The sequence below is a fragment of the Mytilus edulis genome, chromosome 8, assembly GCF_963676685.1.
Source record: "Mytilus edulis chromosome 8, xbMytEdul2.2, whole genome shotgun sequence".
Classification (NCBI taxonomy): Eukaryota; Metazoa; Mollusca; class Bivalvia; order Mytilida; family Mytilidae; genus Mytilus; species Mytilus edulis.
The window spans coordinates 26759947-26787378 of record NC_092351.1 but is presented as its reverse complement, the minus strand read 5'-3'; the positions used below and the strand labels follow the sequence as shown (position 1 = coordinate 26787378).

The 27432-nt window shown below is 33.0% G+C and overlaps 1 protein-coding gene across 10 annotated transcripts in view; it reads right to left on the bottom strand.

Moving 5' to 3' along the window:
• Window positions 1-598: 598 nt before the first annotated feature.
• Window positions 599-27432, bottom strand: part of LOC139485205 (ankyrin repeat domain-containing protein 50-like) — a 65871-nt gene continuing 39037 nt past the window's right edge. For 4 of the 10 annotated variants that reach the window (XM_071269474.1, XM_071269476.1, XM_071269475.1 and 1 more), the window contains 3 exons: window positions 17244-19753; window positions 3193-4823; window positions 599-2312 (listed from right to left, as the gene is read on the bottom strand). In XM_071269474.1, coding sequence (XP_071125575.1) covers window positions 2306-2312; window positions 3193-4823; window positions 17244-19745 — 4140 coding nt within the window. In that variant the 5' untranslated portion in view covers window positions 19746-19753 and the 3' untranslated portion in view covers window positions 599-2305. Of the gene's footprint in view, window positions 2313-3178; window positions 4824-17243; window positions 19754-20122; window positions 20239-20322; window positions 20397-21338; window positions 21489-21863; window positions 22007-27432 lie in introns of those variants that run through there. The other 6 variants (XM_071269481.1, XM_071269480.1, XM_071269472.1 and 3 more) reach the window with 6 other exon arrangements.

Here is a 27432-nt window from a genome sequence, read left to right as displayed (position 1 = left end):
CAGATGGACAGGAAAAATCCACAAAATCAAAAAAAGACATAAGTGAAAGTTTTCCATGAAAATAAATGAATAAACAATACCTTAAAGGTGTACAGATAATAACAGATGGACAGGGAAATGGACAGATGGAGAGTTGTCTCATTGGCACTCATACCACATCTTCCTATATCTATCTATAGACAAAAATGACCAGGGTAAATAAATACCTACCCAATTAAATAAATTTTAGGAAACCAGAAAAACATAAACACAACATTACAATAATGTTATTTGGTGTGACCTGATCTTTGTTGAATCATTACAAAAGAAGGTTCCAAGTTAAAATCGAACAAACTTCATGCATTGTCAAATTCTAATGGTGCAGGATGTTTTTGATTTCAAAATGTTAGTGTATTTCATAATAGTTAATGTATAAAATGTGTCACACAACTCTAGATTTTCCAGCTGACTTTTTTTTATACACCCTTACATCATAATACAGAATCGTTCTTAAGATGCATGTAATTGTTGCCACTGGACAATCATCAATCAATCAAAATATAAGATGAAACAGGACCTTTAATTCCTCTTTAAGGCAAATAAAAAGAACACAACACAATTTAACATGAATTTTTTACTGATAATATTCGAAAATATGAAAATAAATTAAAAATGTTGGAACAAATATGCAATAAAATGAAATGACTAGCTTTGGATTTTCAATGGAATTCACCAACAATATAACAAAACAGCACTAAAAAATAACAATCACATTGAAATTCACAACATTTATAATAACAGATACAAATATGCTTAGAATTAACTCAAAATATTTTTATTTAATTGAAAGCTGAACAAAATTTTCAATGGTCAAAATATATCAAAAGACCCTATTATTCTTTTCTATTTTTCTCTTGCACTTGAAATAATTTTCTACTAATCTTTGGTTATTACCACATTATCAATTCTTCAAAAAATAATTGTACTTGTATAAAGGTGCAATCTTTTAAAACAGTAGTTAGCAAATCTAACAAGAAAAATTGCTATGATATAGTCTGAGAAAAAAAAAAGATGAACTTTGAGAATAAAATGACTGAATCAAGCTTTCAACATAATTTACAGGATCATTGTTCTAATTTCAGTGACACTTTATATGAGTTTGTGAAGCATAAGTTTGATCAAACCTTTTGTTCTACCAGAAAAATTATTTACAATTTATACACAACTGAACATAACTGAAATAAAACTTCAGTATAAAATCAGTGTTAAAACTTTAAGAGTTAGCTCCCTTATACTAATGAAGTCAAACGTGATACAGACAAAATTTACAACATATTCAGCCTAGTTACGAGTTTATGCATAGTTTTGTTATGCTTGCAGCACCAAAATGCTATTTACAAAATTGCACTTGAATTGTTTTACATTAACACAGTAATATCTGTTATAACATCCTAGTATAGGGGGTCTCATTGGGGGGTCCCGATCCCGGATCCTGCTTACTGTTTTGTCAGATTCCCGTATCCCGCTTACACTATGTATGTAAGCAATTATCATTTTTTTGTCATTTCCCCGGTCCCGCAAGACCTCATTTCCCGTTTTCACGACACAATAATTTGACTTTCACGTGTCACGCTTACAAAAAATCGGCAATCCCGCGTCACGCTTAGACCCCAATGAGACCCACAGTATATATATAAATCTGAAATATCATAATGCACACACAACATGAATGTTAATACAATGTGTTTGAATGCTGACAATAATACAGTGTGTGTTGTATATAAAAATCAAATGAATAGTTGTGTAATATGGAAATCTATTTAGAATCATCTGTTTTGAAAATTTTACCTAAGTCTAAGGCTATCAAAGTATAATATGTCCAGCTTTAGTACAATAAGGTTTGTCTATTGATTGTTGGAATTTTATAACTTCCTACATCTTGTAAATGTTATTATATGTAAATACAACAAAAATAGCTGTTTTCAATAACAAATGTTGATATATGAATTTTATCCTTGAGGCTTCAGAGGAAAATCTATGCTACCCTTTCGTAATATATGACAATTTAGATCTACACTAAATTATGAAGGATATTTTGTCTCAATATTAAATATATTATGCAGGCCTAACCATACATTTGTAAGCAACTGATCAATCAGAATTCACTTGTTTGTGGCAGAAAATAAACCATTGCTATAAATACACAACACATATATCACAGTATATAAACAGTTTACAAGGTTATGTTATGTGAAAAGTCACATGTCATTGCACTAGATTCTTCAATCTTCTTTCTGACTTATTTTCAGTCTGAGTGAGGTGTATCCTAATACCTGAAATAGAAATACAAACTGGTCAAACAAACTGTGATAAAGTAAGGCAAGGACCAATCAACTAATCTGATTATCTAACAACAAGTCCATATAAATAAGAAGATGTGGTATGAGTGCCAACACAGTCCAGATATTTACTCCAAGTTTCATAGCTGCAAAAACTTTTCAACTTTTGGATTTCATATAAAACAACAAACAAAAATATTAAAACTATGATTGTTTTGCTTGTTTTGCATGTCATATATCTAAATATAATCAATGCAAACCTCCAGACGGCAGAGTTATTTCTTAATTGTATCATACTGTATTGCATAATTAGGCATATGGGGGAAATTCATGAGTTGCCAAACATTCTGAAGGCAACATCAAACTTAACATTGCTGTTATCATCTGATTTAGCATGTAACTTTGTTATTCTGGAGGCCAGTATTGCTATCTGTCATTATTGACAAGCTGAATACAAGCAATTCAATTCGGAATCTATTGGAAATGTGCAATTTATGTAAAGAATAAATAAAACATGTAACTTTAATATTGATCAACAATGTATATCAATATTAGCCTTACTCAGTGACATAACATGTATCTAATACCGTATAGCTGGTTATTTTCGCGGGTGTAAAATTTCGCGATGTACCTTGAATAAAGTATACAAAATATTTTGGCGGTTATTATTTTTGGGGGATTTCAAAACTTTCATCAATATCTTTGCATGTACACTTTTAAATTGGCAGAATTTATTTTGTGTTTTTGTTCTATCCGCGAAAATAAGCGAAAACTTACACCCCGCGAAAATAACCCGCTATACAGTACTTGTAAAAATTCATAATGTGTAGCCTGATTTCTTAATGAGAAGAGAAACATACCTAAGTTAACTTACAGTGGAGTCTCTTTCTTTAAAGGAAGCCCATTAGGTCTGGGAGGTCCAGAATAATTTGACCCAGGACCAACACTAATACTCATTGGTCCATGACCATTCATAATCCTTTCCTCGCCAGTAAGGTTAGAAATCTTGTTAAAATGTCCATTCATTGCTCCACTTTTAGTTATTTTTGGATTAGTAACGATCCCATTCCTCTTACGTCTCATTTCAGGCGAACGCATTTCTAAAGCACTTTGTCCCATTATAACATTTGACTGCTCAGTGTTGGTTTTTTGGTGAAGTTTTAACTTTTCCAAGTCATTTTTCATACTAATGAAATGTTGGGGATTAATCTGCCAAACAGGTTCATCAGAGAAATCGGCATTAGGATTTGTAATTATATTAATGGTGGCAGAAATTTCTTTATCCTTGCAGTTGGCAAATTTAACTGGAGATTTGGCAAAAATGTTCAAATTCCTTTCTGTAATCGGTGAGAGCTTATTATGTTCATTATGGACCATAACCTCAATACTAGGAGTAATATTTGGCGACTGAACAGGGGACTGAGGCTCGCTAACTGGAGACAAAATTCTACTAACAGGCCGAGCACGGTGCCTAGCCATGGAACACTGCTGTAGTTGTTGTGTAAATGTCAGACATTCGTTACTATTAGGAGCACTTTGATTACTTTGGCTAGTAGATGATGTCATATTACTTGAAGATTTTGACGAGTTATTAGACGCAAATGATTTCCTTCTATCGAAAGTCGAGTCAGGAGATTCTGATGGTGAACTATTCAACTGGTTACCATTGACAATAACACCAGTCGTGACTGTAGCATGTGTATGTGCAGAACCACCAGTAGACGTAGGCCTCGTCTCATTACTAGATGTAGAAGAATTGCTTCTACTCTTTGTCATGGGCGTTGCACCATTCTCTTCCAGTAATTTACAAATACCTGAATGACCTGATTTCATGGCAACTTTTATAGGTGTCCTTCCAAACTGATCAGCATGGTTTGGATTAGCATGATACTGAAGCAATACACGTACACAATGTTCATGTCCTTCTTGTGCAGCAATACACAAAGCAGTAGCACCTTGATTACATGTATGATCAACATTTGCTCCATTTTCAAGAAGAAGTTTAACGACCTTCTCATGACCTTGCCAAGCTGCTGACTGCAATGAAGTACGATTGTCATTGTCAACAGCATTTACTTTTGCACCAAATTTCAAAAGAAGTGAAACAATTTCGAAATGTCCCTGCCATGCAGAAATGTGAAGGGCAGTACGTCCTTCAAGATCAGTTGATTCTACATCAGCTCCTATTTCCAATAAAAATTGCAATATATCTACTTTGTTTTCTAAAGATAACATATAAACTGTAGATCTACCATCAGCATCTTTGTAGTTAATGTTTGCTCCTTGTTCATACAGATATTCCACTACTTTCCTGTGAGATTCCAAAGCAGCCACTCGGAATGCTGTTTTCTGGTCATGTGACCTGTGATCTATTGTTGAACCATTTTCAACAAGGGAAGTAACAACCTCAAGATGACCTTCTTGTGCAGCAAGGATGAGTGGATGGCGTCCATCATTATCAACTTCATTTACTTTGGCACAATGTTCTATCAGACAGTTACAGACCTGAAAAGAAAAAGCAAAATTTATTAATTATAAAAAGCAAAAAAGGTTCTTAATGTGAATAAACTAAAAAAATATCCAAGGCTTTTTACCAATTTTACAATAAAACTAACTTCTTATGCAGGCTGAAGATAAGCAAGATTTTTTATGACCCACTGTTATGCGAGTTAGAAAATATTAATGTAAATATATATATTTGGGAAACAACAAACTTGGATAATCTCTTAAATATATACATGTATGTATACAAAACAAACGAAGTTAGAAAATCATGTATAATTGGTAAAAACAGGTTAAACACAAATAAAGTATCCCAAAAATAACTTGGTTTACAGCTTATTACTACCCTGGCAGACATTCACATGTGCCAAAATGGCACTCCATCTATGAAAACATTAGTATCATGTACTTGGCACTATACCATTGTATACCTAAGAAGTCAAGCAACTGTCTGTTAATTTTGAGTCAAAAATAATAAAGCCATATTACACTCTTTAACTTTTTTTAATCTATGTAAAACATTTGAACAATGTGTCAATTTAAAACATATCAGAACAGTTTCATCAGTTTATTTACATAAAAATAAAAACAAATTTATTGAGGAATTTTAAAGAGATTACACATTTATGTAAATGTTTATTTAACTAATTTTGTTCAATGGCACAGTTTCAAAATGAATCAATTTTACATTGACACATTCTAAGATTGTATAACATAAAACACTTGCTTATACTTTAACAACAACACTAGAAGTTAGATATGAATAGAGTCGTTACACAATCAAAACATGGGGTTACACATTTAAAGAGCTAAAGGGGTGGTTACCTATAGGGGGCATACTTAGAGCTCATTCAGTTTCAATTGGAAAATCAGTGTCAAATATAAAGACAAAATCAGAAAGACACTCAGGAGATTGACAAGGTACAGATTTACTTTACAGAATATGGCACTTATTCATTATTGACCATTTAAAGGCCTAATCTAGCTGCTTAAGGTGGTACCTAACACTACAGGGAGATAACTCTGTAAAATCAGCTAAACGTTTTAATTATATTGTGTTGCTACGGGAATATTAAGCTTTTCAATGATCAAAATAAGTGTTTGTCAAACTGCTATATAATCAGTGTAATTTTTCTGATAAAACAATTGGTTCAAATTTTTTGAAATTTTTATATTTTTGTAAAAGGGTCAAAGTAAATACTTTGTCAAATACTTTGTCAAAATTTTAAGAAAATCAAACGAGCCAAATTAATTTTAGTGAAAGTGTTGGGTACCACCTTAATAGAAGTTTTAACTGAATAAGATAACAATACTCTAAATGTCATTGCGGTTTACTAGTATGCTGTATTTTGTGTAACCCTACATCTTTTTTTTATAAATAATCACAATAGTCTGATATAGAATGTATCTATATAAAAGCAAAGTAAATGTTCAAAAGTACTAGGTTGATAATATCAATCAAATAATAATGGCTGTTTCACAGTTATTCATACTTTCCCCTAATTTCTAAATACCTAAACAGACAAATGACAGAGCATTAAATGATTCAATATATAAAAGATGTGGTATGAGTGCCAATGAGACAACTCTCAATCCAAGTCACAATGTATAAAAGTTAAAAATTATAGGTCAAAGTATGGTCTTCAACACAGACCCTTGGCTCACACCAAACAATAAGCTATAAAGTGCCCCAAAAATTACTAGTGTAAAACCATTCAAACAGGTTTACATCTTAAATAAATCATATTAGAATATCCATTACTCCACTGTTAGTATTAAATCTTATAACACTATAAAAACATAAAGCTGACTAATAAACAAATCTAACAAAAGTTGGTCAGGGTTATCAGATGTCTAGGTGAAAAATGACCACAAGTAGTCATTGCCCAAGGGAAGATAACTCTGCTAATGAAAACAGAATGGAATGCTTTGTTGTTTAATTTTATACACTGAGACCACAAACATTGACAAAATCTTGTTCAAGTGGGAAAATCTGTCTGAAAAACATTACTAATAGAACTATTTATTTTTCATTAATCCTTAAAATAAGCGGTACTTTTCATACATTTAGTGAATAATGTCAAGCGATTAAATGGATAAAATAGCCATCATTTGAAAAGCAATTTAAATAACTATAATACCAGTAAATGCTTTTACATCCAATTGTAAATGAATGAACATTCACTAGAAATCGCTCCATGCATTAAGACCTGTGTCTGACATGTGTGATAAACAGAGTTACTCTTATTCTGTATACTGACCAGCTAAAACCATTTTTATCAAAAGAGACTGAAAGATGGAACACTAAGCAAAACACAACTATGCCTCTACATTTCATTTCTGCTTCATTCGTTATTCTACTGATAAAACTGTCTCTTTCTTAGTTTATTGTCAACAATTTCTTCAAAACTTAACTTTGGTACAAGTTTCTGTCATTGACATGACTTCTGAACCAGGTAGTTCACAGTGGCTATATTTTTCCTTTTGTTTCATTAATTGAAGGTCAAAATGTGAAAATCAGTGAAATTGCATATAACTTTTTTGAACTTAATATTATGTGCCAATTTTTTTTTTATCCCATGACTGTTGACAATTTGTTCCATGGAGTTAAAAACAGACCTTTACACTGGTTTGTAGAGATGAACTTAGTATCATCATGATTATCATCAAATTACATTTAAATTTCTACTAGGGTTAACCTAAGTGTTAAAATTTCACAGATAAAATCTACTATGTCATTGACTGTCCATTTGGAATTTTAATTTTAATGATAAAAATCTAAATAAAATAGATGTTCACCCAAAGGGCAACATTAAAAAGGTTTTCCCCTCACTGGTAAAATATGTTTCATTCACCTCATGGCTTATTACACCACATCTTTATTAACCCTTACAAAGTAAAAAACAAATTACTAGTATAACTAGCAGTGAAAAAGGATTTCTCATGAACATTTTTAATTTCTCGATTTTGCAGGATTGTTCAATTTTCCGTGTCCAATCACTTATTAATGACCTTATTGTAAAATGTATTTTATACAAAGGTACCCCTGGGAAATTCTTGTCAATAGTAGTGAATGAATTACTTCATATACAGAAGGTGATATTAGTTAACATTTATATTGACTAGATGGCAAACTCATTCAACCAGCCTCATACATCACTGCATAATCGATATTGAAGATCATATAATATTGAACTGATATGTATTAGTCACCAGCTGATGCTCAATACATGGCAGCATGCTCTACTAAACAAAGTCTTTACACCGGACAAGCGGAGTGTTAATGTGAACCCAGGAAACATATTTCAGGGTTCAAATGTGGATTTTTTTCTCTTTTAATTTTGTTTTTAGAGGAACAAAACCAAATAAGTTAGCAAGCTGAATTACCCTGCACTAGCACCCTACCCCCTTTTTTTTTGTTGTTGCATCATTTCTTTTTTTTTATTACTTTCAGGTATGACCCTTTTCTGTTGTACTATAATATAATACATATAACTATCTATGACCTTGTGACTAATCAAAAGCAATATGAAACTTCTTCTCATGTATTTTCCATATATATATATAGAATTTGATATATCCTATGGAAACCACTTCTTGACTATCTTTGACCTCCATCTTTGATATGATGACCTCAAGAGCAAATTGCTAAATAGTAGACTGAATTTATCTTCTAATTATATGTGACAATATATTCAAGTAAGCAGATTGCATTCTGATATATAATACTCTAAGCATTCAGAACACTAATTGACCAACACAGTCTGGCAGGCAAGAACCAAAAAAATTATGAAGCAAGAATAAAAGAAATCTCTGAAAATCTAAGAGATAAACTGGCATTTTTTCCATTTTTGGCAACCGTCTTTCAAGTATGAGTATATCAATGTCCTTGACTAAGAACCAGAGAACATCAAACCTGAAGGATGTCTTTCCAGTCAAAATATGCAGGTATTATGAATCACTAACAAAATATCCTATGACCTAACAGAGCTCCCTAAAATACTCTACAAATGACATATTTTAATGTACTATCAACCAAACAATTATATACTAGTGTCTTTGGTTACAAGATAAATAAGTTAATTGGTATAAAGAACTAACTTGTAATTTGTAGATATCTATCTATTACAGACAGGTAGTAAAGAGGTTAATGGTCTAATGAAGACAAGATCAATTTCTATGTCTTAATGACCCTGGTGATTCATTTAACTGTCACTTACAAAATTTGTGATGTTTTAACATGAATTGTGAGATAGTTAAATCCTTACATATAGTTCAATGATTTTCCTTACTTTATGATCTTTAAAAAAAACTTCAAAATTTTAGTCATAATCAAATGCTTATTTAGACAAAATAATGAACACTCAAGAAATTTAATGGTCAAGCTGGACAATTCCCAACTGTTTTGTCTTTTTTGCATTTATTACATGTATTGGGGGTAATTAAATACAAGTTTAATAATGCACACAACTTGAAGGTGCCTTTTAAAGATCAAACATGTATTTATATATATATTTTTTAAATCCTAAAAGACGAAAGAGCTAGCTAATATTCCTTCCGTTAAATAATGCTGGGTCTGTTGAATAATTCACATTGGGCTATCTTGAATGATCAATATAAAAACCTCACAATAAAATCAAAATAATCATCCCCATATTTCAGAAGTTACTTTCTCAACTTCAAAGCATAATGACCTGCAGAGTTCTAGAACCCTGCAGTCAAGAATACACTCAAAACCACTACACTGTTACTTATCTCACAGGAATCATGTAATGTGTGGGGATGATTAGGTTAACAGGGAAACAGTTTATCTTGGTGTGATGACAGATTTCATGATACCACTGCAGACCTGGCTCAATTTCAAAATATTTCTAGAATGCACATCCATTTAATCTAGAAAATATGATAAAGTAAAAAGACAAATTTCACTGGTGAATAATGATGTGACATTAATACAAGATGCCCAATGTTTTTATTGAATCTTGCCAAAACATTTGATTACTCACCATAATTTAATAAGGAATGTTGGCAAGCAAAGACTACACTGTGTATGTGACTTGTTAACAAGAAGATTCTTTGCAGGATTTCAATCAATATAGACTATGTGTTCTAAATGAGTTCCATTTGTCTCTTATAATTGAGAAACCTTATTTTGTATATATATAGCTGGAAATCAACAACAAGTGAATAAACAAACAACAATTTTATTAATATTTTGCATACTATTTAAAAAAAAATGGTCTTGAATTTTTGGTATATTTTATATAAAACAGTAACTGGGGATTTACCAAATATATTGGACCACACCAACCATCAACAGACAACTGACTCCTTCCAAACAAGACAAGTACAAACAAAGACAAGAAAGACTAAACACATGGTCCATAGTAATAGCCATACTGAATAGTACAAGTACAAAATGTGTCTATACAAACATTCAAAAGTCCAGTAGCCCACTTCAGCATTAGGAGCAAAAACTAGCTACACCTTTTTAAAAAGCTGCTACTTCTTTTCTGTTTAGACTAAAACCAAAAACAGTACATCATATATGTAATTTATGTATGTAAGCATAAGGAGGTGTGGAATGATTGCCAATGAGACAAAGGTGTATATAATAATAATAATAATAAATTCTTTATTCAAAGAGGGTTAACACAGTTAGTAACAATTACTAATCTTCCCTGAGGCCCTGTGAACAATTACAAGTCAAAATGTAGGACCTTCAACAATGAGTAAAACTCAATTGGGTATTAATAGCTATAGAAGTGAAACCATTCATAAGATAAAAACAAGTCTGCTTTACATTGAAACTAGTGCACCACACCACACAGCAACAAACAACAGAAAATGACCTTAACAACAGATGACATTAATGTTTGTGACCTTAACAGCTAAATTCACACCTATACAGTGTATACAATGTAATCACAGCCATAACTTTCTTTCTCAGGAAATGAACTTATTTTGAACAATAATATAAATGTTTGGACTTATGAATTAAACAAAATAATTGGGCCAGCAATATATACTAATAAAATTACCACAACTAACAGCTAGACCCATTGGAATCATCAATTTAGTAACTTGTCTGACCTTGACAGAAAAAAAAGAATTATAACTGTTTCCATCATATCCCACACCACCCCATACAGATGGGAATGACAGAACTCCTTAGGAGTCCAATTCTTTATGGCTGGTGAAAAGTTCAGTTAACACCTCTCCAACTTCATATCCCAATAAAAAATCATTACAAATATATCAATTCTAACTACCTCATTACCGGCAAACTAAAACTTTGAGAAAAAGAAAAGAAATATCAAAAGCAATGAAAGGTGCCACAAAAGATCAACCAAACAGCTCAAGGCCAACTTTGCTTGAAATGTCTGCAGTAAGAGGGGCAATAACAAATGCTTACAACAAAATCTTAATTTACAGTAACTTCTAGTCTTTGCTTTGGAAAATTACCAAATTATGAAGGCTGGTCAAAAACAGATAGCCTGTAAGGTTAACCCAAAGGTAAACGTATAGACTAGAATCAACATAATCATAAAGTACATGAGGTATATTAAAATGTGCATATCTTATTCATTGAAGAATTCCATTGATAAATTTAAGTGTGTACATAAAATTCTACATATTTAAGAAATTATAAAAACATTGAGAACCTGCTGGTGTATAGACATAACTCCTGTCAAACCAACTTTGTGATGACTATCAAGGCTTAATAAAAACATCAAAAGTATGTCATTTTGACTTGCTAATATTATAATTTATGATAACACTTTCCCATGCCTACAGGAAACTTAGGGTGTTTTTTAAGTTCTATCAGTTAATCAATTCTTATAAAAACAGTTATGGTATCTTAAATGATATAATTTATTTATTTTTTCACTGAGATTTGATAAAAACAACCTTTCCCTTCTGTTCTAAGCAGCATATGGATGAGGAAGTTATTACAGAAATATCAGAGGTGTACCATCTGGTTTGGGTCTAGTTTTGACTCCAGTATTTTTGTAGACTAAACGTGTCTGGCACACACAGTTTTAAGTCTGGTATGTTTGATGAGATCTTTTAGAAACTCAACAGGACAAATAGTTATAAATTATGAATTGATTGTGTAAATTCCGAAATTATTGTGTGTTTTGTGGATCATTGGACAGAAATGTGTTAGTTTTTGCAATGTCAGTAAAATCTGCATAGATAAATAAGTTAAAACCAAGAAATCTACATACAGATAAATACCCTTAAGGGAATCAATAATGCCAAGACCCCTCCATACCCTCAATAGATATCTTCATTATCATCAGATATAGATTTTTGTCTAGTTAAATTCTCATTAACCTCTGGCACTGGTAACAAACCATAACCCATATGTCATAACTAACTTACATTCTGACAAGATAACTATTTTTTTCCCTTGAAGGTTCACCCAGTATACATACATGTATGCTTAAGTACTTTCAATCACTTCAGCTAATGATGAACATCATTACAAAAATGTAAAAGTGCCAATTTCTGTTGTGAAAAAAATGCTGCAGAGCTCACAGAGCTCATGCTATAATTGCTTCTTCCCCTATAACACATATTCATTCATGTCATTTGTACCACTTTTCCAGTCTATATATTTATAAATGCTTTTAAATTTTTCACTTTGTACTAAAACACTCTAAATTTAGAACATGTGGTTTAACCTATTTCTTGAAAATGAATTATGTATTAGATAAACTATATTATAGGTTGTAATAAGCATATGTGTTAAAAGGCCATTCACAGATTTTATTCTCATGGGAAAGATACATATATTTCACTAAAATTACAACATGTTACAATCAATGAACACAGACAAAAATAATCAGACAGCAAAAATTACCAAGTGAAGGTGTCTCAATCATTATTCACCTTGTCAGTAAAACTAAAAGCAAATGCAGAATTCTAATGGAACATCAAAAGAAACTCTCATTTCAATGCCCATGATAAAATATTGTGAAGTATGACTCTCTATGTGAAGGAAAAAAACAATAGATGAGAGAAAAACTTCAATAAATAATACTGAGGTTGCCTGAGGAATATTAACTAGGAGGGGGGATAGGAGGGGTCTTCATCCCGAAATCCCGGACTTGAAAAAACGAAATCCCGAGGTCCCGAATTTAAATAAAGCAAATCCTGACATCCCGAAATCCGAAAAAAAGGATTCCCGGATCCCGAAAGAGTCAATCCCGAAATCCCGAGCTTAAAAACACCCGATCCCGGAGTCCTGATAAAGGTCCTATCTCCCCTCAACTAGTGCATGTTTGACAAAGAGATGGCTTACAAAATAGTCAAAAAACACTAAATTGTCATATTTATCAAATCTAATTCTGTATGGTATAAATATCATCACCCAACTTATTATTTATATGCACTGGTTAAAAAAATATCAAGCATTTGTTTGGAATCTTTGAGCCAATATTCAATATCTATCTAACAGAGCCAATCTATTTCCTAAAGGACCAATTTCTATCTATCACATATACAATATCAGACCTATATACAGGGCCGTAACTACCTATGAGGCAGGGGAGGCAACTGCCTCCCCTGAATTGAATTTTCTACACCAAAATTTTTATTAAATGAAATATTAACAATATTTAGTACTACACGAAGAACTTGAATACACATGTTTACAGTTTTAACAGTGATATCATGATATGTGATTTATCTGTCATTTTCCGGATTTTTGATCGAAACGGTTGACCATTTCAGTATTTGTTTTAGTATTTTGTTTTATGTGGCCATCCATCTGTTATTCAGTATTTCCTATGTTGTACGAGAACGCATGAGAAACTTGGCTTTCCACAATTTAAAAAAAACTAATTACATTTATTTAGGGGCTCAATTAAGCAGAGGAAGTTCCCTTTGTATTGTATAAAATTGAGAATGGAAATGTGAATCTTTTATGATATCGGAAATTCGTTACCGGCTGAATCAGCTGTTGGATATTTTTTTAACGTGTCTAGTCAGACAGTACGTCTCCTGATCGTACGAGAACATTATGGTAAATGCCTTAGTAGTAAAACACTCACATTCGTTGTAGTTCTATACATGTCTGTTCAGCTTTCTACAATATTGAAATTCAAGGTCCTCGATAAAAAAAAATATCTTGCGTTCTATAATCTTGCTTTAGGGCTATGTATTTTTTAATATCTTTAAAAACAGATAATAATCGTTTGCAAAACAAATTGCTTCCATGTTCAAGTCTTCCTGATGAGTCTTAAGGTAAGGAAATCGAAGGAAAACGGGTAATTTTAAGCCATTTTATTGAGAGAGAAAAAATCGGCGGTCACAATATATTTAATGTTAATAATTATAGTTCAAAGTACGGCTTTCAAGACACAGCCTTGGCTCACCCCTAACAGCAATCTTAGTTTGTTTTTGCATAAAAATTGCTTCCAGTATCAAGCAATACTGATGAGTCTTAAGGAAAACAGGTAATTTTTAGCCATTTTACTGTGGAAAAAAAAAATTCGCGGGGGTTGGGGGCCTCAATCGGCGGCCCCAAACCCCTGCCTCCCCTGAATTCAACCCCTGGTTACGGCCCTGATATATATATATAGCTATCTAACAGTAACAATCTATATCCTATAGGACCAATTTCTATCTATTTCATATACAATATCAGACCTAGTATTCACTGTCTATCTATTAAACAGTGCCAATATATATATATATCCTATAGGACCAATCTCTATCTTCCACACATAAAGTAGAATTACACCTCATAAAATATTCAGTAGACTTTAATGCTATGTTTTTATAGTTCCCTAAAGAGACATATTAACTAAAACATAAAACAATTATATCTGATTCTTGTGCATACAGTATTTGTTGGCAATGACAAGCGAAAAGTTTGCTTAGTCAGAGGTGGATTTAGGGGGAGGCCTAGGGGCAGGGCCCCCCTTTTTCGGGAAAAAATTGCTTATATATGGAATCACTAAAGCATGACCGAATCGGGCCCCCACTTCTGGATCAGCCACTGTTTATATCATCTGATACAAGGTGTATTATCTTCAGCAAGCCAAATTCACTATTTCTAAATAAAGTAAAATAAATAAATTAGAAGTGAAAATAACTGCCTGATTTATACATGTGTGAAGCCATGTCGTAGAAAGATTGTTCCCACAGAGATCCTCATTTTTTCCAGCTGCACATAATTTTTCAATGTTTTTAAGTATTGATTTTGATTCCTGACCTGAGTCTTTACAGGTCACTAGGTAACAAACAGGTTGCCATGGATACACAGAAAACTGACAAATCTTATAATTATACAGAAATATGGCTTTATTGACAAAACCTGTAACTTTTTTCTTTAGAAAAAGTCAATATTTGTCATTGATGGATATTTTTCAGCAGATCTGTTCAAACGGAAACCACAAGTAGGCAGGTCATTTAAATGCATGATAAAATAAACATACAATCCCAAATTTATATTCCTATAAAGTAAGAGATGGTTGAAAATAAATTTGTCTTTCTGAACAAGTATACTTTCTGGTTAAGAATACATCCGCAATAAAATCGTACAACTTCTATTTGAAACCCCCTGGTTGAGGGAAATAGCAAATTACACAAGTTAAAAAAAGGGGGGGGATTCATAAAATTACATTTAAATAAGACATATATTTTAAAAAAAATTCTGTTACTTAAAATAGAAATGAATTTCATAAAGTCATTAATATTTTTCTTAGAAATTGATCCAATTTATGTCACTTTGGCAATTACTGCTGCACATTTTAGTTATAAACCTAGTTCCTTAGTAAAATTTCCTTCAGCTTCAAATACAAATGGTTCAGGAAATGTAGTTGGAATATAAATCAATTAGTAAAAAATATCTTGTTATTAATCTTGACATTAAAGATTTGGTTTGGTGAATGGGGGTATAACCATGTTATAACTGACGTCATTAGGGAATAATAAGAAAGTAAATACTTCTTATTTACTGCTTAATGCATACATATATTTTATAAGGATGGGTCATGTCATAAACTGTCTCTTTAATTGGCGATTATTATCATATTTAAAAAAAGGTGTGATACCTGCATGTAAATTAAAGGTGTGAAAGCATTTAAGGAATGTATTATTTACACTTTCACTGTCATTACCAAATCAAATCTTCATTCATGAATCTCCATTTATCATGTTGTTAACCACATTTATATAAATGACTTTAAAAATATAATTAACGGAAGTTACCATATCCACTATAAATCTTTTTTTTTTCCTGTTCTAAAATCAAAATGTCAAATTTTATGATTTAATTAACAAACATTCCATCAAGTAAAACCTTGTGCCAGATGAGCAATGATGAAAAAGATCAAGGACTTTTATAAATTATCAATCAAGAAATGTGTATTCCTTCTACTAAACTATTCATATATTTAAATTCCTCAAGTCAGTCAATCCATTGTCACATTAATGTCTATTTGATGATTGTTTTCCTAAACCACTTTACTCTGTACATGTATACATTTATTTTCATAATAGAATTTCTCTTATTTCTCATCACTCAGTTCACTTAATTTCATCAAAATAATTAAGCCTCCCCCCCTTCCCCCCTTTAACTCTTTCATTTTCACACTGCATACCCTATCCACCTTTTCAATGTGTTTCCAACAATAGATATGTACAACCCCCTCCCCACACTTCATTTTCATCATGCCAGGAAATATTAGAAACTTTTTTTGAAAAAAAATGCATGGCATTTGGTTAATTAAGTCATTTTTTTTCAAAACAGACAGACTGCTTTTAATACAATCACAAATAAGATTTTTTTTGAAAAAAGCAACTTTTTTTGAATTTTAAAGTACTTTTTTTTTAAGTTTGTTTTCGAAAAAAAGATTTTTGTGAACTAATGAAATTAACTTTCTGTGTAACTCTTTCCTACATCTGTAAACAAAATTATGTCAGAATAAAGGGGTACCCACTTCCAATATCTTTATTTGGATTTGTGGGGAAAAAATCATTGCCTATCTTTCTTAATCCACATTTTTTAAGCTTATCAAAATTTGGTCGATAGCCTGAGAAACTCAGTTCAGGTCTAATATTTAAATCCTAACCTTCTTAAGTTGTGCATGATTTATCTTTGATTTTGATAGGATTCCATCAAATAGATAAAACTTTCATAAAGATTATGATTATTGTGGATTACTAGGACAACGTCCTTAAAAGATGATTTTATTTATCTGTAAAAGAAAGAAGTCAACCAATTTAATAATCTATAAGTCTTCTACTGGCATGAGTGATGACTGAAGTTTCAACAAAACTAGTTCATTTGTGGTTTAAGTCATCACATATTTTATCAGTAATGGATCATAGTTGTTCCTTTACAACAACTGAACATTATGTTATATATGTAGTTAAATATATGCAGTCAATTCAAAATATCCTTACCTCCAAGTGTCCTTCATAAGCAGCCATGTGCAAGGGAGACCATCCAGCATTATCTCTATGCATTTCATCTAATCCACGTTCAAGTAACTGTTGGACAACATTGACATTGCCTTGTGCTGCAGCAATACTAAGAACAATCCTTCCCTCAGAATCAATCGTATCCACAGCACATCCCCAAACTAACAGCTGATTTACAATTTTAGAATGTCCCATTGAAGCAGCGGCTAGAAGAGGCGTACGACCATTGTTATCAGCATGGTCAATATCTGCATCCCATTCTAACAAAAGTTCACAAACTTCCTGATGACCTTCACATGCAGCAACAAGCAATGGGGTCATACCATCATGATCTTGGTGATTCACTTCAGCTCCATTCTCTAGAAGTAATCCAACAACCTTTTCATGACCTTCACTAGTTCTGATGCAGACGGCTGCTACTGAAAGAGCAGTTCTACCATCACGATCTTCTTGATTGACATCAGCATTGTTTTTTAATAAATCTTGTACTATTTCTGCATGGCCCATGTATGCAGCAGCAATAAGAGCTGTACGGCCATCATTATCAGCTTTATTGACCTCGGCCTGATGTTCTAGCAGTTGTATCACTATTTCTTCATGGCCACCCCAAGCTGCTGCTCTCAGTGCTGTTCTTTTGTCTGTATCAGCATGGTCAACTCCAGCTCCTGCTCCTAATAACAATAAGACAACAGCATTATGTCCACCCCAGGCAGCTGATCGTAAAGCTGTCCATCCATCATCATCAGTACGATCAACACAAACTTTGGATGCCAATAATATGGCAACTATTTCTGCATGACCTTGTCTTGATGATAATATTAAAGCCGTCTGTCCCTTTTTGTCAACAGCTTCTAAGTCTGCACCATTTGCTATAGCAGTTGTCAGGAGCTGAATATTTCCTTCGTGAGCAGCATTGTGTAGGACCGTTCGTCCATTACTGTCCACCTGATTTACAGACACATCCAATGTAGGCTGCTTCTCGTTGTCAACTTCTTCAATCATGCTTGCATGCATGCTAGCAGTTTCTGCTTCATCAGGGTCTGAAGGAAGTTTAGCACCTGCATCCAAAAGAAGTTTTGTAACTTTTTGTTCCTTTGGAATCCCTACTGATAAACTTGTCTCTATATCTGCACCGGATATCATTAACCATTGCACTAAATTAGTATACTGTAACACATCATAAAAATTTCCACGTAGCATGTGTAAGGCCATTTCCTGAACTTCCAGTGGTTTTAATTTGTCAGCACTCATTGTAGCCCTCATTGCTAACATAGCATGACCTTCGGAGGCGTTACACAAGTACTTCTGTGTGCAATGTTTCACATCAAGTAGCCATTCTGCAAAACTGTGGTGGAATAAAATCTTACTTCCATTCTGTCCTTCTATCAAAATTTTCTTCATACTTTCAATTTGCTTTGAAAATTCGTCTTCTGTTAAATCAGTGTTTTTTATGTGAACACAGTCAAACAAATCCTTTGAGTTCACAGGCTTATTGGATGCCAGAATAACATTGATAATAGGCTGAATTTTGGTAAATTGCTTACGACCAAATATCCTCTGACATAACCAAAGGTATAATCCATTCAAAGTTCCTGGAATTTCACGAATCTCGCGTAACATTATGAAATTCTCAGATACACCATCGAGAACTCGTTCTAAATATAGAAAGCATCCATTGCTCTTTATGTGTAATTGATTCAACATTTCTGCAGTATCACGACTTAGATGTTGTCTCAGTCGCTCCTCTTTATCAAGTCGACACAGAATGTATTGCTGAACATCACGAACAACATGAGATTTTCGAAGGTCATCTAAGCTAATTTTTCTGAAACCAGTAAACATTCTAGTTACTGTTTTACTTTGTTTCCGAGCAGAACACACAAGGAGAAGCCATGGTGGAAAGTTATGATGATGATTTGCTAGTAGCTCAGCAATTGTACGGCTTTCTCCATTTTTTTCTCCTAAACTTTGCAGATAACATTCATCAATGGAATCAACAATCATAAATACAGTTCTTTCTGGTTTTTCAAGCATCTGTAAAGGTTCTAAGACAGCTTGCTGGAAGACTAGGTCAGGATTTTTCTCAATTTCCACTGGATTGAGAAGCCTCTGTACTTCAGGATCATTTATGATGTCCAAATATCCATTGATTTGTTTACTTTCTGACAACTGGTTTACCAGGTTAAGGATGAAACTTGTTATGGATAAGCTCTCAATGTCATGAGCCTGACAGAAGTGCCAGGCAATGAGTCGTTGATTGAGAAGACATTGTTTTCCTTGTGACACCGTAGGCCATGTCAGCTCTGCACACACCGCTGACTTGCCACATCCTGGACCTCCCACTATCAAAGCCCCACATGTTTTAGATGTCGGTCTGTTTTCTAGGCAATGGTTGATTTTACTGAAAGTCCATTCCCTACAGAAAAAGTTCCTTTTCTTCAAGAGACACTGTGCCATCTTTACAGGGCAGCCATATGAAGGCATCACATCCTCTGAAAATAAAATAAAGCAAAATATAAACAAAAGATTAAAATTTGTATCCTACTCAATTTGCAGCATTGTCCAAAACTTGAAATTTTATTGAAAGGCTTTGGTTTGAATGTCGGAATTAGAAGATGTGATATGGTTTCCAATGAGACAACTCTCCAGAAGAGACCAAATGAAGTAGAAGTTAACAACTATATGTCACCATACAGCCTTCTTGACCTGTTAATGTTAACAGTATATTAGACTGCTTACAAATATAAATATAGTATTTCTATAGGATCTAATCGCTTTTATTTTTTATTCCTTTATCACTCTTAAATAACAATCTCCTTTACTTCATGAAAGACTGTTGGACATAAGTTAGAAACATTTACCAGTTAAAATATGTTTTCGGTTTTTACTTCATGAAAGTCTGTTGTACATTAGTTCCAGACATTTACCACTACAAATATTTTTATTTTCAGTTCACATATTTTCTATCACAATTATGTTACATTATATAATCCGAAAAACAATTATCATGGTGGGAAAAAAAGAGCTCCATGTCTGTGAGAAAATGTTAAAGCTGTGTTACCTCCTGGAAGGTTTTGTCAGGTCAACTGGCAAGGCTGATGCTAAACACAGCTGCCATCAAGGTATAAAGACAGGGAAGATGGAATAAAACTATTCACATACTTAAGTATGGTAAATCTTGATTTGATATGATGTCCTGTCATAAATATATCTACATATGATCTAAACATTTGGCATGTCAATGAGACACCCACTTGTGTATGTGTTTATACTCTGCTAGTATTGCACACTGCCAACCACTTTGTTGGCTTTATCACTGTAATCATGTTATAAAAGGAAAAAGAATGCATGTTACATGTATTTACTGACATGACTGATACTAAACTTGACTGACTTTTGAGGGGTAGGCTACAAGGTGGCTATGTCTGTCCTGAGAAAAAAACTCAAACTTCAATTTTGATAGAAGAGGGTTAAAACCTGGTGCAAAGAAGGGTCAACATTTTAAAAAGTAAACGAATAAATATTGTATAAAATGAAATTTTCATCATTTGTGAAATCGGAGTTTGCATACTTTTTGGATCACATGAAAAAAATCAAACTTCCAAACCCAATTTGTTTACATAAATTATCTTGCAAGGTATTCACACATTTCTTTTCCTACCTGCTATAAACATTACCTTGGAACAACCAACAGACTAACTAACTTAACAAAGGAAGAGGAAAAAGAAAAGAATGTCCCTGTGGCTCTTGTTGATTTCAATCTACAACCTATATTGCAGGTGAAATTGACATGGAAAAACTGTACTGATGCAAACAAAATGTATTTACAAGTATGTTCAATGTTAGGCCATACATAAATGATATATGTTCCAAGTCCAAATCTGGACTGTTATATATGTTACCACTAATGGTGACTATTTATGTCTAATAATTTCTAATAGGCCAGTGCTGTCAACATGGTGTGAACTATGATAGCAAATTTTATTTAAAGTTATTTGCACAAATATATGACAATATCTAGCTGTCAAAGTATTTTTTTGACATTGCTTTCTCGCATCAAATAATAATTCAGCTTACCTATCTCAACGTTATTATGATTAGGAGGCATTCCAAAACTTTTGTAATCCAATTTTATTTTACATATATTACATTAACACCATGTACACAGCTCAAGGTATAAATTCATATTGAGCTAAAGGTGTAAAAAAGTCAGCTATAAATATGAATGAAACGAAATCCCCTCAAACCTTATATTTAAATACCAGACAATCTATTCTTCGGATTCCTTTGATCTCAGACGCTAGATTATAAAACAAAGACCCAAAGAATGTATTGATCTATTTGTGTATTGAAATCGGTTGACCCGATTGCCCATTGTTGATGACATGCGTTAATTAACGGCATATTTAATAGCTAGCCGCATTCCACAACACTGGAATTTATCCAAACATAAATATACGATCCAAAAGCTCTAAGTCGTGCATGCGAAAATCGACCAAGAAGGTATTAAACTTTTCCTTGGCCAATACACACCATAGGCACCTTTTCCGTTCAATACTTTGTAATCATAATCTCAAATATAATCCAGCAAAGTATACTTACATGCATTTTACAATGGCATAATTCCTCACAATATAAACAAAATAAAAAAGTCAATACACATTCACTAGACGCGTCTCTCACACGTTACATTCACAAATATTTAATCTTCCATGCCTTCATGTTATTTTTATCACTCAGTCGACAAAGCGTGTCAATCATCTTTTATGGGCGGCGATTTATTCAGTTAAGCAATAACTATTGGACGATGGTTTATATGGAGTATGAATGAAGCCAGATCGAGTTGTGAAAGTAATTTCGCGTAAACTTTTTAAGATAAAAAATTAACCAACAAAAATACATCAATCGAATAAATCAACACAGCATAAATAATTACCTCTATAATGTCTATTGGAGAAAATGTATTACACAAAAAAGATGGCCATGTTATTGTTAACACACATCAATACACGGACCTCACATTTTAAAATATTTTTCCAGGTTACAGATGTTATAATTTTTTTGATTATCATTTCACTCTTGTAAACGTTTTTTTTCTTGCTCATGTCTTCATAAATCTTAAGTTTGAGAAAGTCACATCACGGCCGTTATTTGCCACCCCCTCTATTCTTAAAATATCAGAAGAAGGATGGTACATGGTTCTAAATGTCTCTGTACCAAGGCCCAGTGGCGTTTACAGTTTAACAGTACACAATATTCGTGTTTTATTTATTTAGATATCTGTGATCATTTGTTTATTGACATTTAAAAAAAAATGTATTTGACTAGTCTGCTCTGCCCACACTCTTCAAAAATGTAAGTCTCTGTCTAGACTAATCGCAGACCACAATTTACACTGATTTACAATCTTTAAACATGAAATGTGCGAAAAAGAAGAAAACATACACCCTTTTTTCTCTGATACGGTCAATAAATTGTAGTATAAAGGAATTTCAACCACAATTTTAGACAGGATCCACCAGAGACGGGTATACAAAAAATATTCAGTATATGTTTTTGGACCAAATTTCTGTCTTTCTGAAACCAACCGCAATTGTTTCCCACTCAATGAGAGTTAAAGCTTAAGCAACGCTCAAGTCAACATAAAGGTGTTTTTGCCAGAAAAGGAAATGTGGCACACCCTAACCTACAAATACGTCCGCTCTTCAGATGCCAATCCCAGAAATTACACGGACTTGCCTTGCTTAGCTCAGATTAGTTCGCCAGTTGATTTCCTCATTTGAATTGTTTCACACATCATGTTATCCCGGGGCCTTTTGCAGATCACTGTAGCCTATACAGTATGGGTTTTACAAATATTTTACTGATGGTCGTTCAGTGACCCTGCAATCGCCCTTGACCTTTTGCCTTTGGTAGATTACTGATCTTTAAATCTTTAGGGCAGCGTAGTCATAATTTTAGCAAAAAATCTTCTTTAATATACACACTCAGTTATTTCCAGCATTTTGACAAATTTCTCTGTGGTCAAGAGAGTTCATAATTTTTGTTAGTAACATATTGTAAATCGCTACTTGCATTTCAGATGCATTTTTTCGTTGATTTTCAATAATTTCAACGCTCTGAATCAGCCCAAAAAATCATCATCGGATTCACACATAAGTGCTCTTTCACTTACGAAAATTCAAGTCTTAAGTCGAGTTTAGTTACATGTACATAAGTCCCAGATTTTGTTTATGCTTATACGAGGATTTTAAAAGATTTAAGTCGTTTGTTTATGCAGAGACACAAAAGTATTTTTTATGCATGTACCCCGCCTGGCAATATCAGTAGCCTGCCTACCAGCCGTCTAAATCATGTTCGGTGTAGGATTATGGACACGTGTGTTCTGGAGAGATTAAAGTTCATGCGATCTTTGATGTGATCCAATATTCACTTTTTGACATGTATATAGATTGCTCTTCATGCTTAAATTGTCATTCTTCTTTTTACGTACACGAACACCCATGGAGCATGGTTTGAAAAAGCTTGTGGGGTTATAAGTACAACATATAAGAAAACAAAGAATAAATTACTTAAATGTATATATATTGACAGTTATAAATAATTTGTATGACAACCGAGACCTTGTCAAACCGTTGTTGCAAACGTTAGGCCGAATAAGTACATATGAAATGTATATACTCCAACTCCAATAACAATGAGGAAATAAACAACAACAATAATGTGCACTTAAAATTAATCCTTCAATTTTCGTGATTTTAGATAAAATAAAATGATATTTGAACATTTAACAGTTACATTTTCTGCTTGACTTATTAATGCAGCGTACTTCTTACAATCTAGAAGTTTGTTTACGATGTGTCAAAACTTTTCTATTATGTTCAAATGGTGCACTAGCCAATTTTATGCAATTTAAGACACTCAATTCCCGATTAAAAAGTTTATAAAACCAAAACATTTCAACGTAGGAGTACATCCTCATGTACTTTTGGCGTTCATTTAATTGTAGTTGAATTGCCGATTTATTTGAATATTTGTTTATAAAAATCATCCTGAATAATATTTAATATTTCAGCATGCTACTTAATCTTTCTATATTTGTCTGTTTCGAAAGATATACAAAGTATAAAAGTTAATTGTCGCACATCACGACAAGGTGTAATTACCTACTTCAAATTCCTGAAGTGAAAACGCCACCATACTTACATGAACTCCCAAACTTTTGTTAATTTGAACTACAATTTCCCCAAAATTTTGCCGAAAAATTGAGATCTGAAACATCCCGAGGACCAAAGTGACCTTAAGCTATTACTAATTACCTTACGTTTCTGTATTTCTGATTTTACGCAATAGCCATGAACTTATTACGTCTGCTTCCTTATATAACTTAGTACTTTAGAATTAAAACAATACAGTTCTTATGCAAGACTAATCAAAGACATTCTTGTGGTATATCTGGTCAAATGTTAAAGATTTACATTACAAATATCTATACATATATTCGGTCAACTTGTCTGTACAAATCTCGGTTCAAATATAGATACTTATTAAAGGTAATTCCAATTTTCAGAAATCTTGTAAATGTGTGTTAACATAGGCATAAATTAAGTACAAAAATATGAATTTTGTCAGACACAAAAGAAAAAAATCACTCGCCCTCTCGATATAATATATAATATTAGACACTTTTTTTTGCAATTAAAAAGTTTAAAGAGTTCAAGTGCATAAATAAATGCATGTAATTAGGTTGAACATTGCACAATATCATGTTTTTCCTGCACTATTTATGGCGATGCGGCAACTTTATTTTTATGGCCTGCATTTGGCATGCACAGCATTTCGAAGTGCGACAACCGATGTTAGATGTAAAGGGGAGCATGCTTTTCTTCTACACACAAACTTTTTGGCATACATTCTTTCTTTAATTCAGGCAATTCCACTCGAAAGGTGGGGTGTGGGAATGGGGGTTTACATGTATGATTATGTATCTGTACATAGAAATGAAGAAGTCCGTGTTACCTATCTTCTACCTTTAACGAGCAATTGCATGAGGTAAACTCTATAAATGTCCCTTCGGGTAAACGAGTCACTGTTGTTGGCTTGCTGTTTCACTCACGTGTACAGAATATTAGGTATTTTGTGTAGGTTTTGGTAAGACATATTTTACTAGGATGTGAGTGTGCAGAATTTAAATGACTGTCACAACTACATCTAACACACTTCTGGTGAATTTGTTTTGCCCTGCATGAACGAAGATGGACTGATCGGTGATTGCTTTACGCCGCATCAGCGCAAAAAGGCTAAATCGTAACAATAATTATGAACGATGATGGATAGGATGGATTGATCGGTGATTGCTTTACGCCCCATCAGCGATATAAGTCTCAGTTTATCGCGGCAATAATAATAACGATACAGAGAATGGTGTTGGTTTTGTTCTTTCAATAGAACAGTATCACGCGCCTGTCGAGTATAACATTTCACAATCTACTGTTCTTTGAAAATCGTACAAATTTTTACTGAAAAAATCAAAACAATCAGTATGCATGGGCGACTCAGTAAAGAGTAAAATCACACAAAATACTGATATGAACTCCGAGGAAAATTCAAAACGAAAAGTCCATAATCAAATGGCAAAATCAAAAGCTCGAACACCTCTAACGGATGGATAACGGCAACTGTCATATTCGCGACTTGGTACAAGCAGTTTCTTAATGAAATGATTGCTTCAAATAACAGTCCTCACTTGATGCTACAAGTTCAACGAGATTTTTTTTTTATCCATATAAATTTATTTTGAAACATTTACCAGGCATGCGCCGGAAAGTAATCACCAGTACGTTGATGGTTTTGATTTCTGTAACAAAAGAAGAAGAAGAGAACAAATTGAAACAGTATGTATACATGTTCCGCGAAGTGGCTCATCATAACTGAAGACTGGCAAATACAATCTTAAATGCATAGAGCATGATTGACAAAAAATAAGTGCTGTAACAGACCACCTATGGATCTGTAAAGTATTGTTGAGAGGAGACATTTGTAGATGACGTAGATGAAATATCATACAAACAACTCATAGATGTAATAAAATACTGACAAAAAATGGTTTATTTTCTTGTTTTATAATGAATTTATTAGGAAAAAATGTCGCATATATAAGCGATTTATTCAAAGTGAAACAGAACCCTTTACTTGACGGTCTGGTCAAAAGATAGGATTTGAACTTGACCTCACTTCGGATTAACTAACCTTCTACGTACATGACATATTTATAGCAACAGAAGGCAAATAAAACGTCACCTATACTATTACCAGAAACCTTAGGTCAAATATCATTTATCAATTTCAAGTACCATTTAAAATACTCTATGGTCACTACTAAGGAATGGTCAGTAATAGTGACCATTTAGGTTGGAGATAAGTGAGAGATTAACTGGGTACTAATACGACACCCCCTTAAGCTTTATCACAACTCCTATGAAGATTACCGTAATCCAGTTATCTTGTATTATATAATGCTAATTGGCTGGTTTGTTTCCCTTGAAATGCAAGAAATGTGACTGGTCACTTTTTTTTTATTTGTTGTATCATTTGATAATTAAAGGGTAATTCTCTTTCCTGTTGGGGTATTCCGGACAAGTCTTTTTACTCATTATCTTGGAGGTGCTATATTTGTCAATTCTTATCTTTCTGATGTAATTGACTGCCCTCTTCTATGTAGAAGCCACAATGCTGAAACTACATATATATCTCGACCACTAGTGGTGTTTTCTGTCCTTTTTGAGTTGTTTTTTCACTGACTTATATTATTCAGACTTTCATGTAAATACTTATTTTTTGGACAACCACATTTTATATCCCTCCTTCAATATATGCCCCTGTGGTTTTGTCCAACAACAACCTGTGATATAGGGGCATGAAAAACGGTGTTGGAAGTTTATAATTTATACAAAGTTACATATGTCAGTTCGGATGTGTAAACGTCTTTCAGAGCGAGTGTGACTTATTCATGTAAGCAATGTAGTGCCTAAAAACTCTTCAGGGCGCAGTAACTCTATTAACAGATTTCAAAAGATGTTTATGTGACACTTCTTCAGTAGTGTTAACAGATTGTCACTTCTTATCCAGAACAACTTTAACATTAAGATCGCATGATGTTTAATCAGCATTA